The sequence below is a fragment of the Numida meleagris genome, chromosome 2 (assembly GCF_002078875.1).
Source record: "Numida meleagris isolate 19003 breed g44 Domestic line chromosome 2, NumMel1.0, whole genome shotgun sequence".
NCBI classification, from domain to species: domain Eukaryota; kingdom Metazoa; phylum Chordata; class Aves; order Galliformes; family Numididae; genus Numida; species Numida meleagris.
In genome coordinates this window covers 74303645-74323696 of record NC_034410.1, presented here as the reverse complement: position 1 = coordinate 74323696, position 20052 = coordinate 74303645, and the positions used below count along the sequence as shown (strand labels likewise).

The following is a 20052-nucleotide window of genomic DNA, read 5'->3' as shown; positions in this document are numbered from 1 at the left end:
GAGGGAGCTGGGATTGTTCAGTCTGGAGAAGAGGAGGCTCAGGGGAGACCTTATCACTCTCTATAACTACCTGAAGGGAGGTTGTAGTGAGCTGGGGGTCAGCCTCTTCTCTCTTGTAACTAGTGACAGGGCGAGGGGGAATAGCCTCAAGTTGCACCAGGGGAAATTTAGACTGGACATTAGGAAATTCTACTTTTCTGAAAGAGTAGTCAGGCGCTGGAATGGGCTGCCCAGGGAGGTGGTTGAGTCACTGTCCCTGGAGGTGTTCAAGAAACACCGTTTAGATGTTGTGTTGAGAGACATGGTTTAGTGCGGTTATTGGTGGTAGGTGGATGGTTGGACTGGATGATCTTGTAGGTCTTTTCCAGCCTAGCTAATTCTATGAGTCTATGATTCTATGAACCTGTTACTAAATTTGGCTGGACTAATCCTGTTTTCTGTTCCCAATATTAATTTTATAAATATAACCGAGGCAATAGAATTTGAAGCATTGTTTTTTTATCTATCATCAGGAAAAAAGAGGAGCAAAACGTTTTTTTTCTGTAGCTTCAAAGCAATCTCTGCCATGGCCCTAATTAATCCCTCTGCTGAGTTTAACATTGTTAAGAATAAGTATAGTCAGTTGTATGTTTTCCTGTTCTTCTCTAATAAGCATTTATCTGTATAGAAAATTGTGGAAAACAGAACTATTCATGTACAGTAGTTTTCAAAATATAGTTTCAAATAGAAACTACACATTTGCCTGAATCACTGGCTTAAATTCTGTTTTCACAGAACTAGCGTTACAAGGCTTTATCTTACAACTCTGTATGGTGAGAATTAACTTTTTTGTTATTCAACAGGTCTGAGCCTGCTCTCCCTAGCTGCCTCAACCCAGTTCCACTGGTAGGCAAAACCAACATATTTGGAAGGAGACACGGCAGCCAGCACATCTTGGAGACCCAGTGACAGCAGATGCAATTGTTTCCCAAGAGCTCTGCACCTTACTATAATGATAATGATTTCTCCATAGAGGTGAACTTCTATTACAAAGATCAGTCTATTAGAGCAGTAAAAACAATGAACTTCCTTTGTCTTGTCTTGCTCCTTTCATTAAAATCTGTGTGATTTGGCTACTGTTTTCTTTGATTGACACCCTGCAGCCTCATTAGGATGATCTGTTAATTAGTAAAGATGCCTTTTCGCACATTGCTGCTGCCTCTTTTTCTGTTGAGTGCTGGCTATTTTCCTTTTCATTACTGTGTTCTTGGTCCATGGCAGAAAAAGTCCTTGTGACAGAGTCAGTACATGACAAAGGTATTTTTGAGGCAGTAATATAAAGACAGGTATTTCAACTACTAGTTTCTCTATTCTTTCATCTCCCTTCTCTATTCTTTCATCTCCCCAACACTATTAATATGCAATAAGCACTTGGTGATGATTTCAGTTCTACATTACCGGAAGTAAATGAAGCTGAACCATGTTATATGAAGAATTACAACTTCCTTGCTCTTACTACAGCACAAACTTCCACAAGAAGTTGCAGAACTGTTAGAGCCAATGCCTTTGATTACACAAGTGAAAATGTAAGGGAACAGATGGCCTAATTCCTTGTAGGTGAAAAATGGTGGACCTTCATCCTAAATCCACATTGGTCTGATTGGCTAACAGACTGCTGTTTGAAGACTTGCATTTGTTCCTCTCGCCTGATCTTCTCTTTTTTCTTGTGTGAGTAAAAAAAGATTTGCTTACTGGCATATCCGGAGCTCTTGAGTTTTATTCTGCTTTTTACATAATAAGTTCTTTGTCCTGAAAGCAAAGAAATGTGATGACTATAGCTTTTGTTCCAAGATCTGGGCTGAGTTTTGGGCCATTAAGACTCTTTCCAATTGTAAGATGTCACTCCCTCAGGCTTTCTATGTAATGGGTGATAAAGGAGTTGGAAAGCAAATTTATTGCCTCTCTTTCTTAAAGGCCTTCTTTTTTCATCCTTGACGGTGGTAACGAGACCTTTACGGCTGATGCTATTGGGTTTCTCCTGAGTGTCTTATTCTTCAGTGTCATTAACAAGATAAGTTATCCTTTCTAAAATCTCCTCCTCCTGTTCACTTTCAAGGTCATGTTTTTGCATACTTCAATGTTAATGTGCAAGAAGTTCCCACCAAGCATATGGAAACTCTACAGATTGTTCTGGATTAGGACTGCATTTATTTGTCATGGATCTTGAGGTATTTTTTCTGGGGGTATCAGACATTACAGACAGCCACAATTTTCCAGTGAGCCTGTTAAGAACTGGAGCTGCTTTTATGTCATGTGATATTCCTCTTCATCATTTTTCCCAGACCTCTGCTTCTCTGCAGTTTGGAAGCCCATCATTGTGCACAATATTCACATTCCTAGAGTGGATTATTTCTGATGATTTCATAGTTTCAGTGGCTGAAACCTCTCTGCACAGGGTGCAGCAATTTCTATTTGCAGACAGTCTTTATTCTGCTTAGTTAACAATGATACAGCAAATTTCTAATTCCCTACCAACAGTGAATTTAAAAGATCACAGTCTTTAAAAGACTGAAAAAAAAAAACCACTTTCTCCAAATTCTAAGGAGTTTTCTATCTACCTATGGCTTTTGGGAGCATAGTGCTCCTCCCAGTGAGGGGCACATACTCAGGGAAATACCATCCATGCAGTCTAGCAATGAAGAATGATCATTAGAGATGAAAAGGGCACAGCTACATTGTAGAAAGATTTAAACTTTACTGAGTCTAGGATGTAAACAGTACAGTAAACAGATCTGCCACTCTATTTGCAGAAGAATGAACTCTGCTCTGATTAACAAAAATATAAAGGTCAGTAGTCTTCATGTCTCATGTGGACACAGACTGAATGTAGCTGGATCAGGTATTGTCCCCTATGGGACAGAATCTGCACAACTGAGTGCACTGTGAGGATTCCAGCCTCATTCTGAAACATCCAGAGCTGGGGATGGTTGGAGACAAAGGCTACTACTTTGTAAAAACCTGTCAAGTGCCAACACTAATTAATCCCAATGTATTCTGGGGACAGGAATCCTCTCTTCGTTGGACACATCTAGTCTCCTTGCACATAGGCCAGGGCCCACTGCCAGTCCTGCAATACAAATGTTTCTTCACAATCATAAAACCATGGGATTGGAAACAAGTCCTTGAGAACAAGAGTGGCAGGAGGATTCTCATCTCTACTCATACTGCAGAAGGCAGACTCAGACAAAACTGCTGCCTTGCCCTCTCCCTGGCTGTTCCTCCTTGGCAGTGTTGAACATGGAACAGAGGCAGAGTGGCCAGCAGGCTGAAGCAGATACTACGCTCCTGATGCTCTGTTTGCTTCTCTTCACTGTAAGATGAGTGCTCAGTCAGCACTCTGACACTCAGAAATACGTGATATAGCTAAAAAGAATACAGAAATACCCTAACCAAACACAATTCCCTTTTCCCTCAATCTTGATTCAGCTAGATGAGAATGCTAAGCTTCTGAGACACAGAAGTAAGTCTCTAGTGCCTCATCACTTGCTCTTCTTACAGGACATCTTGTTCTATGCACTTCATAAAATCATTTTAAAAAGTCATTTTTTATTAACTAGAGCGACATAACTAGAGCTTCTTGGTCACTGCGTTTATGCAGACACCGGCATATTTCATAGCCCTGTTTCTAAAATGCCACATTTCTGAAGCTACTGCATCGTAGAGAGCTCGTGATAGATATTTTTCTTGTAACGTGTCATTACTGTAATTGTGGTTGCTTTGCTTTCAGAAGGACTAAAGCAGCGTAATTCAAATAGATGGAAATACACAGACTGCGATTTTCAAAGTGACCTAGGGGAGTTAAGCAATTCTTTCTCAGTGTAGACTGCATGCTTTCCCCACTTCTTCTTTAGGCACTTCTGAATATTACTAAGAATATGCTATAGCAGCAATGCTTAAAAGGATTTTCAAACCAGAAAGCTCATCTGCTATTCAGAATGCTAGGAGAACACATAAGCAAAGAGAAAACAGGAAGGTATTTCATGTTTTGAGATTATCCTAAATCAGGCTCAATGGCAATGACAAAGCAAACACAGAAGCTCGGCTTTGATTTATCATTAGCATGCAAAATAGAAGAAATGAACAGATAAGCTACCCTGTGAGCAGTGATAAAGGGCATTGCTAAACCCTTGCAAATTTTGTTTAACGTGTTATCTTTGAAAATCCTTCTTTATGAACTTGAATCTACATTGTCTTCTCTCATTATATTTTTCCGCATGTGATTGAGCAGCCTCCAACCTCAAGCTCATCTCTCTCCTGTCACCCCCCACCCCCACGCTCATTCTGCTGGAACATAAAATGAACAGAGCTTCATTTGTTCACCCGTGCCAGCACCAGCAGTAATGTCAGCGCAGCAGAAGCAGCAGCCCTGCCTCCACAGCTCTGGGTGAGGGGACATCTCGTGTTTCCGGGAACCACGCATCCTAATTAACTGCTGTTCCTCCAGGAGAACAGCTAGTGGTTTTCTATGGCTCTCCTGTAAGCAATGGTTCCTTTTGAAAAAAAGAAGAGGCGTTAAAAAAAACAGTATTTTAGAACTGCTGCATATTCAGTTAGATTTAAAAAAATATGCCGTAAGAAAAAGAAAAGCCTTCAAAATTAGGGCTTAAAATGAACTGGCAGGTTGTTTTAGGTAATCACTACAACAGCACAAGCTGAAGTCCGAGCATCTGATTTCTTGAAACTCCACTAAAGGACTTTCTTCTTTTATATATATATGGATCATATAGTGGAGATATATATATATATATAATAATAGTTGTCTGTACCAAGTTCTTCTTTCTCTCTTCCAAGAGAGCAGGCTTCAGTTTTCTGCTGTGCTCCTGGGACACATGCAACAGAATGGCTTTCATTAACTCAATCTTAAAACCATGTAGTTCAGTTTGCCTGTCTCTGATCTGTCTAGAGCCCTTATTCTTCAGGTATCCTGAAGCCTTCCTCATTTCCAACATAAAAGTACTCCCCGTCTGTTTACACTCAAATGTTGCTACTCAGCCTGTTCTTGTTTGTGGGTAGGCAAACACTTTACCTTATCTACCTACAAAGAACAACCTTATTCATGCTCTGATCATCTTTGCTAGGATACAGAAATCAAGTTCTTTCAGCTTCTCCTTTCCAGATAAGATAATAAGAAATAGAGAAACTAATTGTTGGAGGGTTTACTAATTGTTGGAGGGTTTTGTTTTGCTGGTTTTTTTTTATTTTTATGTTTTGAACAAGCTTCAGTTGACCTGCTTCAAGTATGTCTAGCCAGAACTCTGCAAAGTACCTCAGATGAAATCTCAGTTGAGGCATATATTAATATTTTTTTTTATCTCTGCTGGGAGGCAGGCCATCAGATAAACCCTCCAAGCTTTCCAATTTTCTCCCCTTTATGTCATCCTCATGTATTTCATATACTTCTTTCTTTTTCCAAGAGAACAGAAGCCCTTTGTGGTAGTATTACAAACAGTTTGCAGTGCCTCGGCAGAGAAACACCCATTCATTTTCCTTAGGAGATGAACCTACTTCGGTAAACATAGGAATCTACAATCTGAACTCTTGGGAGTGCTAGGCACACCAAAAAATCTATCTCCTGAAGCTGCTATTTCGGTAACTTTTTCATTTGGAGTATTTACTCCTAGTTGATTATTTTGGTTCTTTCCTGCATGCTAGTCAGTTTGTTGCTTCTTTACTGTCCTCAGCTCTTCTGCTTTACTTTTTCTTCACTATAAAACTAGAAATGTCATCCGTTTCTGTAAAGTGGGGAGATTTTCACAGTCTTAAGATCAATGTTGGCTCAGGACAAGTTTAATTTAGAACAGGTAATGGGTCTGACTCACACTGTGCTGTTCATGTCATCCATCTCTGATTTGGAGCAAGCTTACTAATTTACTTATGACCTGAAAATGTCTGAAATCAAATTATATATAGCATTTTAAAAATATTTATAATGTTAAGAATGGTTATAAACATCACCAAAGTCCCTCGAGATGAAATTTCACAGTACAATTCACAATGGATACGCCTCTTTCTGAAACCTACCCTGAAAACCTGCTTCACAACATCTGGAATGCTTCACACAATATATTCATGACATTTACAAATGACAGAGTTTGACATTCTTCTCTCAGGCTTCCAAAAAGGATTGCTTTTAAAAGAATACAACAAAGAGCAGAATGACTCCAAAAGAGGCTTTGGTGAGATTAGATTCCCTCAGCACTTCAACATCTTTATCTCTGACCTTGCAGGTAAGAAAACATCATCGGTCAGCTACAGCAGGATGAGCAGTCATGTAAGGAATGCAGGCAATGATATTCTCGTCTGTGATCCAGAAATTGGCTTTAAGACTCAGTGAGAGAATAATCACTCTGACCTTTGTATGCAGCATCTTAAAAAAACAGTGAGGAGAGCAGGCATTTACCATGTGCCACCAGATGCTAGTATGCAGAGAGAAAAATTTCACTGCTTCCCCTACACAGCATCGGGCTGAGCAGGAATCTAAAACAAGCAAGTGGGGTGAGGACAAGAGGGAGCCACAGGTCTCTGGCAGTGGCAGAGCAGTCACAACCACATCTTGCCAGTACTGCAACATGCCACCTAGGAGAGAAAGCCTCTGAATAACACGGATCCAGAGCTGAACCAGGGACAGTGGGATGAGGAAGGAGGAATAAAGTTAGTCAGACAGCAGGTTTCCTGGCACCACAGCTGTATGTTTGCAGGAGCAAGAAGAGGCAAGCATGGACTGTTTGCTACATAAAGTCCTGTAGCTTTGCAAAGCACACATTCTTAACTTGAAGCTTTGCTGCGTCATATGAGATAAACACCAGTACATGTGCTTAACTTGGGCCTAAAATCAAAGCACAAGGGTATCAAAAAGATGTCAACTTAAGCATTGCTCTTGTGGAGCTGGGCCTCTCATTTATGAGGGCTTAGTAATGGGAACCTTGCTGTCATTACCACAGTGGTGGTGTGCCTGCAAATGCTAAGGGAACATGCTCTGAGGGAAGCTCTTGGAAAAGGCACAGCAAAGGAAAATTAGATTTATGAGAGGACAGCAGGTTAGCAGGTCCCCGAAGATTACAGATGGTTCTGGAGACTAGGGATTGAGCCAATGAGGCTACAGAAAGGAGCAGTGGCAGAGGAGTGGCCACACTGAGGAGCTCAGGAGCTGTCCAGTGTCAGAGCCAGCACAGCACAGGACCTGTCGGTGGGCTCAGGCCATGGCTAAAGGCAGACGATGTGACACACAGCCACTTTTACATAAACATGTGCAAGCAAATAAAGAGGCTAAAATGTGTGGTAAAGGCTTTAACTGATGATGGTAGGTCCTCTTGGGTTCAACTTGACAGGCTGCAGATGGCTGCTTGTGCTTCATCAGTGCAATACCATGCAAGGATTCAGTGGAAGAGAAAAAAGGATTGAGTGATATGCAGGGCTCCTTATTTTTATATCCTGTTTCTCTTTCTCAGTGGGATGTTTTCTTGCTTTCACAAAGGAATCATGAAGCAAAGGGACAGGTACAGAAGACTTACAGAATCTTATCTAGCCAAATCAGAAAGACATGTAGAGGTATTTGATGCTAAATGTCACAAGACAGAGGCACTACTCCTTACAGAGAGCAAATGAGAGATGCTCAGGCTTGGAACTGTCTTTGAAACAAACTCCTTGAAGTTGCACAAATAACCTCTTGCAAAATGGCTACTAATCTTCCTTTGTAATCATTCCAAGCTGTTTGTGTATCACTCCCCCCTATCCTGTGTCCACAGCAAAGTGAAACAGTGTTTAGAGTCCCTAATGCTATAAGCCTGTTAAGAGTAAAAAAAAACCTTAAAACACTCTTTATTCTTCCAGCTGTCGACATACGCGGGCAATTTGCTTATTTCTTGCCATACAGCTCATAGTCAGAGTTCTCAAGAGACAAGGCAAACTCTTCTAGATATCACTCTATTGATACACAACGGTTTCTTTTGGGGTGCAGCTACTATTACTACCTGCGCTTGACAAAAAAGGTCAGGGATATTAGCGAGTCATGATTTTCCCTCCATGTATTTCTACAGTTCAGGGCAGATTATCCTTTATCACCAGTTGGACTTGTATTGCTTAACATTCTTCTCTGTAGTGGTCATAGAGAAGCCAACTGCTTTCTTGTTAAGCTGAGTTTATACTGGCAAGCCTGCTTTGTCTACTTTAGACTTACAGTGGAATGAAGGAGGAAAAAATGTCTGTTATTCAGCAAGATATCAGTGACGAAAGTATGGCCCCACAGCCACCTGGTATGTAAGTATCTCAATTTTTCTTTTGGGGTGAAAAGCTCTCATAACTTGAGACAGGCATTTGTTGGACACTTCTAGGATTTGCTGACACTGCTGAAGCAAAAGTTGCCAGGCCTTTTCCTTTCCTGGAGATTCCTTCTTAACCTAGACCTTTATTTTGCCACTTGCCCCATTTCCACTTTTAAATCAGTGGATATACTCAATACGGAAGACCCCACATTTGCAAACTACCACAAGCCTGAGTGAAACCTTGGAGCTCACGTCACAAATGTGCAGCTTAACATACATTCTCTTCACTAAGTCCTGAGGCAAAGATTGTGCCTTCGCTAGCTATGATGTCTTCAGTGATACAATTGCTCACAAGGTGGCTGGAGATTTCAGGTGACAAAAAAAAAGGACACTGTGATTTGGAAAAGCTAGCCCACAGCTGCGCAGGTCATTTCCGGACAGTGATTCAAAGCTCACCAATAGGTCAACACTAGAATAAGAAAGTGTCAAGCAGGCTCCTTGCTGTGTTTTCTCGTAAATTTATTAAAGAAAGAAATGCTGGCCTCTGAACAGTATCAACAGAAAAAAAACCAAAACACTGCTTATATCAAATCCAGAAGGCATTGCTGAAGAAAGCTCTTCCAAAGATGATTACAGTGCTGGAGCATGTCCTAACCAGCAGACCGTTGACTGTATCTCAGAAAGCTCATATAAGAACAAGCCGGTGAATGCTGAAAGGTCGTCATGCTTTCATGCTTTGAAATAAAAGGCTCTGAAGGAAAATGACTGCCCACAAGTAGACGAAGAATAGTGGTGCAGTGACCAGGAGTGCTTCAAGGTTGTATTTCAAGAAGATGAGATCCATGTAGAAAACCAATTATTCAAAAATAAAGCCACATTTGCACATGCAACCACCACAGTAGCATGTAACCAGAGGGGTCTCAATCTACAAGGGGCAGTCACACACACATGAAAATACACAGACAGTTCCACACACAGCTTTTGTCCTTTCTGTAACCACCTTGCCTCACATTTAAGTGTAATCAGCACAGTACTTAGCACCACTCAGTGAACAATTTTTCTGTAAATGGATTCTCTTCTTGTGCTCACAAATAAGACATTATGTACATGTTTATATGCATTTATCTTTTGTATTAGAGAAGCAATTGAGAAATGTATTTACCTGGGACAAACAGAAAGCTTTTTGTGGATCTTAAAAATGTTTTATGGTTTGAACTTCCTTTCTCTTCTAAAGCAAATGCTTCAGACTATACAATTGTCATGACTAAACATAAACATGGGGGAAGCTGATTATGCTGCCATAGTAGATTTGTGGCTACATGTTATCATTCATTTCATAATATTGAAGAGCAGAGTAAAATGGCCATAAACGTCTCTGTGACTGTTAAAAACTGAGGTTATTTTAATGGGCTTCAAAAAAGGTATGAGCAAGAGATGGCAAAAATTAAAATTTGATGGAGAAGATGATCCATACACTGAGACTGGAAGATTTATTCCCCACCAACTGTGGGGCAGCCTACAGGCAGTGCACTGGCGATAGTGAATGAAGGAAACCAACTGTCCTCCCAAGCACATCCCATGTGTGTTTGGTTCTGCCTGCTATCATTGGCTTTTGTATGATGCTCCTGCCTGCCCAAGTCACACAGAGATTGGTAGCTACCTGTGAGCAGATAGGATGCCCATGTAACTAAACTGTTTCAGTATCTAAGAGACAACAAGGCAAAGCAAATGAACCACAGTACTGAACTGAAGAGACTACTGTCTTTCAAGGTACAGGGCTGGAAAGCAACACAGGCACTTTATGTTATCACAGTAACCAAAACACCCTTAGTGTCTGCTGAGTGTCTTCTCAAGGCAGCTATGTCTTTAAATCCTTAAAACACTCTGCAAGCCTCCAGTGTAAAATGAGAGGTAAGATCTCTCTTATTTCCACACTGAGGAAATTCCAACACTCAATTTCCTACATACTAAAAGGCTCCTTGGATTTTGAGAAGCTCAAATTGTTTGCATTTTTTCCCCAGTTCTGCCACCAAGACTCCAGAGTTGCATGTTGCTTACTCAGGTAGCAAAGAGTATGCTGTTCCATTACACACTTCTGAAATGAAAATGACAAGGACTTCACAGTCAATACTTACTTAATTAAGTACGTAACTGATTTCTCTTCCTAGCAAGCCATCTCTGTACATTGAACTTGGAAGGTGTTGTGTGAAAAACAGAATATTATTACGTAGAAAACTGTATCATAATCACAAAAGCCAAAGTGATTGAAATTAATAGCAGAAATTTCAAACCTCTGAGTTGTACAAGATATTATGAAGAGGCCATGTTAACTGTCCTCAACTACACTGCCCTTCTAGATTGCACTGAGCATCTTTGAGGAGTACATAGTTGCCCAGTTGCTTGACTCTCTCACAAGAAGACGTATGTGGTCTTTAGATTTGACTTACCATGTGCAGTACGTTACGTCAATCACAATATTCATTGCTTTCAGCAATTCACTGAATTTGAGCCTATGTAAAATATTACCAACATCTAATGCCATCTAAAGCCCAGCACTCTTCATGCCAGCATATTTTAGAACTAAGTAATGTATGAGCCGGAACAACTACTGCATTTTACTTGGAAAAATTATCTGGAAACCTTTTCCGTTTAAATTATGTTTAATTGCCTCAATCTCTCTTATTGCTCTGGGACACGTTCTCCTCTGCAGCACTGACCTAGCTAACCCTGTTTTCTCTCCTCCATGATCACACTGCAGTTCATAGAACTGCAGACAACTATCAAGTTCCTTTTTTTTGGTCCAAGCTATAAATGTTTCATTTTTATAATATTTCCTCTTATATAACTGACATTTTATTCCCTGTTAACAGAACTGAAAATGTGAAGTGTCTTCCTGCCCTGTAATATTGTTAGCTACTCATTTTCTCTTCAAATGTGCTAAACACTATTTAATTGGTGACAGAGGGAATGGTAACGATGGACTTGCGCAAGTCTGTCTTTTGTCTGCAGTACTACAGGTTCCAGATCAAAGGCTCCCAACTTCTTGGAGCATACCAGTACGACAAAGCAGTGAAAATCTTCATAACCTGCCTGAGGCCTGTCTCAGCTCAACTCACCTTACTTGACCATGGCTACAGAAGCAGGAGCTGACATTCACTGACAGAGAGGTTATAAAATTAACACACTGGTCCCTGATTTGCAGCAGAATGAAAGAAGGGCGAACACAGTAGGACTACTGAGCAAACAGGAAAAATAGTCTAAAAAATATGAACATAAATCCTGTATTTCCAGAGAAGTAAATGTCAAATACTGTCACTAAAAACAACAGTGAATGCAGTGAAGTTTTACCCCTTATACCTACACATTCTACTTATCTGACTTTATTCAGGAAAAAAAATAGTTGCAGTTAGGGTGTTGTAAGTGTTTGACATATGGCCCACAGAACCCTGTACTACAAAAAACTACGTACAAGAAGTCAGAGACAGGTAACAGAAAAATGTAAACACAAATAGGCTATCCAACTTGTATGGATGTTCTTTCTGCATCTCCACCGGAACATTTTCAGAGCAGTAAAACTGAAAAAGGTTGGAAACAATTGCCGTAGCAATCCAATCGCAAAGCAGAAGAGCTATCTTGAGCAAGTCATTTGAAATTAAGTTGCGCGTTACAGTTTATTCTTGCCAGTTCTAACAATCTAGTCAAAACAATTCCCACAGTAAAAGCTGGACTCCTGTTGAGCCACGAACAAGAAATGCTGCTATATCATCAAAGCAAACTGGGCACGCCATCACCCTTTCTCCAGCAGTAATACTCCTGTCAAACAAGAAACAGTGAATTATTTGCATAATATTGGAGAAAATAATTAAATATTATTTCATTCCATTGTAACACTACGTTTTATTTCTAGCAAACCGTTGTTTACTCTCCAGTATTTTTCCTTTGTCCTTTCCCAGTATCCTCTTGAAATGGATAAGGAAATCAATTGCGTACACAAATAGCAATGCTGTGCTTTGGCATTCCTTGAAACCAAAGGCTTGTTTACACCCTGAATTAATTCATAGTTAATATTTTATGCAGGCACTTTTATTTTACAGTATATCAGAAAGGAACTAATCAAGAAAAACTGCATATGCAAACAAACTCTAATGTAGGGTAACAAGGTTCCGTGGAAAATCTTCCACAGCAGTGATACCACAGAGCAGACAGAAGGTGGAGAACTGTAGAGTTTTGCTGTTTCAGAAGCAGAAGTTCATGGGTCATTCAGGTCTCTTGTTCTTATGGCCATTCTTCTGAATTCTCAAGCTAACAGTTATTGCAAGAGGCAGCAGCAGTCTACAGCATAACTAGAGGAACATGTCAGCAGAAAATGAAGCAAGCAGAAGGAAGTACAATCTGATAATCCAGTTGTGTATTAATACCCCTGCTTCCCCCTCCCCAAAATCCACAGGTTTCCACGTACAGAAAGGATGAAGTGTCAATACCCAGTTAGATTAATTCATAAAAATCTAAGGTCATCACCAATTTTCCTTTTCTCTTCGGCACAAATGCATGTTCTGACATGCCATTTAAACTGGAATTGAGCTTAGCAGTAATACATGTTATTTAAGAACATCACAGATTTCTGAAAGTAGCTACAAAGCAAAATCTGTTTGGAATTGCTCAGTTTTATGCATGGAGGTTTCTGCATGAGTTGGCAGCTATATTTACATTTTCTATTTATACAGCAACTTACATCCATGTTTTACAAACATGAAGGAATAAACTTTGTAACTGCCTTGTGAAACGTACCTCTGTTTTGGAACTGACAAGACTCACACAAAGAAAGGGATAAATGCCTTCTCTAGGATCACATCAATTAATAGCTAGATCCTATACTTTCAGAGCTGAAGCCTAGCATCTGTGCCTTCTTTGCATATAGAAGCAGTCACTTATCTTCAAATAGTCATGAGATTGGTCATGTCATTCAAGGTTTTGTACACAACCAAGTTATCCATGCAGCGGCAAAGTGAGAAAAGATTAAAAATAAATGAGTTCAGATCAAATCAAATGCAAACAGAAATTGGCTTGCATGATTTTGTAAAAATGCAACCAAAAGAAATGAACAAAAGACCTGAAACAAATTGTATGGTCAGTTCGACTCAGAAAGAGAAGTTTTGCTTTTCCTTCTATGATGCAGAGTACAGTGGTTCAAACCCCTTTCAAAATTTCAGTTTTGAATCTATGCTTTAAAATCAAGCTTGGGGTTTATCTTTCCTTACTGATGCTGTTTTCATCTACTGGACTTCACTGAAGTAAGGGGAAGACCTCAAGTGCCCTGTCCCTCAACATGCAGCTGGAGCACTTGGCCACAACATGATTCTTTCCCAGTGAGGGACCAGGATAACTCCAAAGATAGCCCTAGGGGGACTGCTAGGCAATATGGTAAATACCCTTGCTCTCCCACCAGACCACTTGATCTTCTGGTAGGGAGAATCATTTCCACCCCACAGACCAATAAGTTTTATTTTTTAACAACCTACTGTGCAAATGCCATCTCAACTCGCACTGCTGAAATGAACAAAGCTGCTGCAGAAACAAATAAATGCCTGGTTGGTGCTGTGCAAGTTTTTCTCCCTCCCTCCTTCCATCCCTTCCTGGAAATAGGTTAGCTCCACAGCTACACAGCTAGCAACAACTTCAAACATGCTTAACATCCATTACCAAGCACAAAACCTGCCAGTTCTTAACAGTGAAGTGTAAGAAAGCCCAGAGAAGTCATTACAGCCATGCTGACTGGGGGTGGGAGACAGCAGGGGTGGAAAGCAGGAAGCTGACCAATTTTGTGAAGGAAGGAGAGGGATGGATGGAAAAAAGGTACTAATGAAGCACACTATAGATCCTACGTCTAGCTTAGATATTCTATAGTACAGCAGCACAGAGCACTGCAAGGATCAGGCTCCTCATTCTGAGGATCATTTTCACAATTTCTAGTAATGTCTAAACAGACGCACAACTCTTCATTACCTGTTTATTTTGTATAATATGTGCTATAAAATGTAAATACATATCAGTTCAGCTGCTGGGAAAATGTGTCTTTGTTACAGTTAAGAACAATAACGCATTGCTGAGATTTGGCTTTTATCTGCTAATGCTTTATTAGATCTTTGACTTCTCCCCAGATCTCACTGTGTACCACTTGCTGTGAAACTCTAGCAAACGCTCTGTATGACTGGTGTGTCTGGCATCTAATGCCCACTGCAACTAACGTAGCCACATAAGCATAATTAATCACTCACATGCTCTCAAGAATTGTCCACGTGGTCTGCACAACACTTAGCACTGGCCTGAAACCCCCAAGTGCCTGGCAGACAACTGTTTAGGAGCCAGGGCTGTAGGACTCAGGTTGGCATGGATGATGCACTTTGCCTAGAAACAGAAAGTCTCTAGAGCATGAGTACTGAGATCAACATCCATCAGCAACTTTGTGTGGGTTTAGTTCAGTTTCTGATTCCATATGATGCCTTCAGATAAGACTTAATTTACTAATTTAATTTAAAATTTCATGTAGTTCATATTAATATAAAACAAATTGAGTATTTCCAGCATACTCATACTTTGCTAGTGGTAATAACATACAGTCATCGTCTACACTAATTACAAGACCTTGCTGGGTTCCTTGTTTGTGTGATACTGAAGTCCTGCACAATTTCAGTGAGTCACCGACCTCCGGCAGCAGCAGTAACAGGAATACTTTGCACTTGCACGGCACCTTTCATCTCAGAGCGCTCCTGAAACACGTGTTCTCCTAATGCCCCTGTGACACACAGGCAGGCATCTGAATACACTTCAAAGCCAGATGAACTGTGGCACAATGAGGTTACGAAACCTGGCCCAAATCCCTCCAAATGCTTGTTCTGAACGTCCAGACAATAATACTTACCCCAAAAATGAGCTTCATAAAGTATTAATCAAAATGTTTAACCCCCTACCAGTTTGCAAATGGCATGGACAGAAGATAAGCTCACTAATTCTTTTTGATACATTATTCATGACTTGTTCTGCTTTTCTGGCAATGTTTTTTTCCTTAAGGAAAAACAAAGAGAAATGTATTTAAATACAAGAAAAAGGTGTTTTTTTTTAGCAACTATTGAAAAAAAAGAAAAAAGAATTAGAATCCAAAATCTGTATCACCTCCTATACAGCTCGCCTGCCTGATCCCAGCTACTGAACTGTGCTCAATTCCCTACAGGACACAAACACTCCTGTGATCTCAGGAGAGAGTGGCTGTTGGACTCTGCTTGCTTGGGTTCAGTTTCCAAGCAGCTGCATGCCACTGAACACTATGTCTGCATGCCTAATAGTAACGTTTGTAAATAAAATTACCCAGCCAACAGCAGTTGAAACTAATAATTCAGGGCCTGGCTGTATTATAGCAAGAAAGGACAAAACTCTCCTGTCCCAATGGATAACTAAAACAACTAAGGGACAACTGCAGATAGGTCACTGAGGATCCAGATACTGCGAAATATTGCCATCTGTCTGACCTCTCCCGTGAGCAGCAGTCACCAGTCGTACTTACAAACTACATTTCATCCTGCTGAAGGCTGACTGTGCACTTCTGAGGAAGTCATTTAAATAAACTGCATCTCATCTCACCCCCTTGGTAATAATGCTAATACAATACATAAACTACAAATTAGGCCATCACAATATTCGTGAGCAGCTCTGAAAGTATGTTAAAAAGAAAACTGATGAGGAAAGTAACAGATTTCTGAATGCATGGGGCTACGGCAGTGCTATTTGTTGGGTAAGTTGTTTGAGGTTGTGCTCCATTCCACCGCATGGGAACAACTGATCTATTTCCTTCCAAGCAAATACACTTAACAATATTTCCCACAGAAGCCAGGATTTTTAATGCAAATCCTGATGCATAGCACCCAGCTAAGATAAGATAAGGTTCAGAAAGTGGAATGCTCTTGCCAGTAGAATGAAGGGGCTAACCTTTCTTCTGGTGGTGTCAAGCTCTTTGGATAAATGCTCTGTTCTGTGCATTTGTGCATGTACATAGAGACAAGTAAATGAACACATACCTGCACGTGCGTGCATACACACAAACACACAGTTTCTGCAGAAAAGGGAAAATGAAGCAAAATATTTGGGATTATTTTCCAGACGGCCTTACTCTCAGAAGAAAATTTCCAAAAAGCTATGCAGTAATGTAAATAAATTGTGAGAGAAATGGGTTGCAGAGGGAATAATGGAAATGGAACAGAAATGGTTTACTTCACCAGTCTGCTGGCAATTTACCTGTCATACGTCAGGATTACTTTTTTTAGTAGAAAAAGATATCAGGTATTTGTCTAAGAAGGTTCCGCGAGGTGAACAGACGAGGTCAGATGACTGAACTGGAATAGCTCTGTAATACAGCCTTGGCATGAAACGCTGCTGGATGAGGGTCCCAGGGTCACCGGGAGACTCTTCTCTGGCTACAGTGGTGCTGAGCAAACTGCAGGAGATGAGCCTGCCAGCTTTCATGAGCACTGCTCCAGCACTTTCTACTTCCTACAAACTAAATTGTCAAAGAAAACACATGGTATAGGACAAGGATGACAGTCACGAACTATGCTCTGAAAGCACTCTGTATTCCTTAAAGTTGCAAAAAATCCAGAGACAGCAACATTAGCAACTATCTGGCAGCTTCCTACTGATGTTGACTGTTGAACAAAACTACTCGACACCTAGAAAAGTCCCTCCGGTAAAAAAAGACTGAGATTCTCTTTGTTTTGCACTCTTCAGTCCCAGGCAAATATTATTAGGTTTTGCTACAAAGGCTCTGCTTTGAACACTTCTTCCAAATACCCTTCCCGCTTGAGAGAGCAACGTATGAATACAACATATCGAACAGGTTTCTGACTTACTGTATTTTTAAACTCCTTTTCCTCTCTGCTCAGGCAACGTGCATTCTCTGCCTCATTTTTGCAGCCATCTCTTAGTTCTGACCTCTCGTTCTCCTGTCTCTTTTACAGTACTGTCCAGAGGGGGTAACTTTACTTCGTGATAATTTGACTGCCATTATCATTCCTAGAAATCTTTTTTATCCGAAGCGTACATTCACAGAGGAACGTACCGGAGCCCTTTCAGAGCTATCAGTTGGCACACCCACCCTTTTATGTGGCTTCCATTCAGGCCTGTTATTAAGATTATTACAGTTCTGGAGAGCAGAAAGGTGACTGGCTCAGGAAGCCGATATATATTCAGCAACACAAGTCTAATACTAATGTCCTATGGGCGTTAAAAATAATGCATGTAATACATGTAAAACTTCAAGTATGCATGCAATTACTGTCCCTTTGTCGATAAGAGGATTTCTTCTGACCTGGAGTGACTTTGTCCCTGCCTCAGTTTCCTGATTTCCACGTAGGTAAGCTTCCACCGGGCCAGTACAAAATGCCTCTTTCCAGCTCCCACTCCCGACCACAGGTTTTCTTCAGCAGTCTTGTTACTCACTAGATTTTTCTCTCTTTAATTAAACACCTTCCCTGTCACCCATCTCAAAAATAGGTACCCTAACACTCCCAGAAAGCCAGTCTCAACCTATGCCATGGCTATCAAACAAAATCTACCTTCTGAGATGTTTTGTTCATGCCGCTGTAAAAGATAGATAAGATAGGTAAGTACCATACACATATTAACATCCCTGCTGTGTAACTCATTCCAGATCAGATAGAAGAACCCTCACTTATACAACTGCAGTCTTTTGTCTGTTATTTTTTCATATTCTAGTCCAGAGCATACTGAAGATGTGATGTTTCTAACGGGTTGATGTGGGTTTTGAATCAAGCTGACCTTGTATGAATTAAACTATATACACGCACCTGTCACGTGGCATTTGCTGAACAAACTGCTTTCAGTTTAAGTTCTGTTGTATGCTATTAATGTGGCATAGTTACTAGCATTTAACTCACCATTTCCCTTGTTGTTTCTATCTTTTTTTTCCCCCAAGAGTGATTTACGAAAGACTGGCTCATTAGGAAAGTACTCAGTTGTTAGACAAGGATGGAGCTGCACTTTTTTCATATCATAGCTTATTTAAATTTAAAGGACTAGGAAGCAAAATGAGATTAAGATAGCTACGATAAACACATGATAACTGCTTTTTCCTACTGTAATATGTATCCTTTGATTTTCCTCATCATAAACAGGTGAAAGTACACCCTAGTTTTCTGGTATCTTTGCTTACGGAGCGTGGGAGCAGGTGCCTACTCTGGTTAGAAACCAAGAGCTTCTGAGCAAAACTGAGTGATCTGGGACAAGGATAGAAGCTGTATGGGATGCAATACTTACTGTGGCTGCCCAGTTTAACATCATGAGTGTACACTGTCCTAATAAAAAGGTGGTGCGAGCCCCTGTATCCCAGCTGGACACATGGCTGGGGCCTTACCTGTCATAAACACCAAACGGAGAGACCACACAGCTCTCCGCAGCATGATGCTATGACATACAAGCATCCTTAATGAAGAGCACGGGCAAAAAAGCAGAGTACGTCAAGTATGAAAGGTAGCAAGCTGGGATCAGGACAGCCTGGGATGCCCCACACCATTCGGGTATCTCAGCGGGGCTGAGGTGCGCACACCTCCTGGCTGCCCAAGCAGGGCCGCGGCCAGCCGAGGTGCAGCAGCGCGGGGTCACCTGCACTCAGCCCCGCGGCCACCCCCGGCCCGGCCGCCGCCCGCCTGCCCTACCTCCCCTCGGGGCGGCCCCGCGGGGGGACCGCGTCGCTGCGGCAGCGCCGGGCGGGGACGAGGGGGTAGAAGCGCAGAACTCCCCGAATGCATTATGTAATGTCACGTTATATAATCCTGAAATGCACGGGGATATTAAAAAGTCCTTCCCCGTCAGCCTGAGGTCGGGGCAGCCCCGGTGCTCCCGGGCTGGCGGCGGGCAGCGGGCAGCGGGCAGCCGGCAGCCGGCACCGGGCAGCGGGCAGCTAGCCCCGCACGCCGCGGGGCGCCGGGAGAGGACGGCGGGGCCCGGCCCGGCTGCGCTTCGCGTCGCGTCCCTTCCCGTTGCGGCCCTGGGAGAGGGCGGGCGGCGGCGCCTTACCTGCTCCCCGAAGTCGATGGCGATGTTGGTGATGCCCAGAGGGACCAGGAAGCGGATGAGGGGCCAGTAGTTAGTGAGCGCTGGAAATTTCACCATAGTCCCAGCTGCGCGGTGGCCCCAAGCACATCTGCCGCCGCGGGAGACCGCAAGGGAGGACGCCGGGGGGAAGGATGAAAGGGCAGAGGAGGAGGAGGGCGCTGCGTGTCCGTGTGCGGGAGGACGGGAGCGGCGAGGGGGACGCGGACCCCAGCCGCCGGGGCCGTCGCTCGCTGCCCGGCGCGGCGCGGTGCGGCGCGGCCCTGCCGGGTGCTGGCTGGCGGCGGGCGCTGTGCTGCCGCCTCAGCAGGAGACCCGGGAGATCAAGTCCATCACCGCTGCCCTCCTCCCACACAACAATGATCCGCCGCCGCCGCTGCCGCCGCTGGAAAAAAAAAGAGGAGGGACGCGGCCGCCAGCCTCTTCTGCGGGCAGCGCTGCCATCCTCGGGGCGCGGGGGCAAGGGGAAGGGCGCGGAGCGGGCCCCCCCTCGCCCCGCCTGACGCTCGCCGGCGGCAGGGCGACGGCCGCAGCGCCGCGGAGGAAAACACCGCCCTTCTCTACCCGCCGCGGGGCCGGCGCAGGCCGCGGGGCCGCGGTACGGGGCCGAACGCCGCCGGGGGCCCGGGTCGGG

The 20052-nt window shown here is 42.6% G+C and overlaps 1 protein-coding gene and 1 long non-coding RNA gene across 3 annotated transcripts in view; one reads left to right on the top strand and one right to left on the bottom strand.

Moving 5' to 3' along the window:
- The window catches only part of LOC110395110, a 13927-nt gene extending 4327 nt beyond the window's left edge, over positions 1 to 9600 (top strand). Inside the window, exon 3 of the long non-coding RNA XR_002436170.1 lies at positions 843 to 9600. This is a non-coding gene — a long non-coding RNA (uncharacterized LOC110395110). The remainder of the gene's footprint in view (positions 1 to 842) is intronic.
- The window catches only part of ANKH (ANKH inorganic pyrophosphate transport regulator), a 103470-nt gene extending 83675 nt beyond the window's left edge, over positions 1 to 19795 (bottom strand). The window contains exon 1 of one of the 2 annotated variants that reach the window (XM_021389237.1): positions 19383 to 19795. In XM_021389237.1, the coding sequence (XP_021244912.1) occupies positions 19383 to 19478 (96 nt within the window). In that variant the 5' untranslated portion in view covers positions 19479 to 19795. Of the gene's footprint in view, positions 1 to 17197; positions 17363 to 19382 lie in introns of those variants that run through there. The other variant, XM_021389240.1, reaches the window with a different exon arrangement.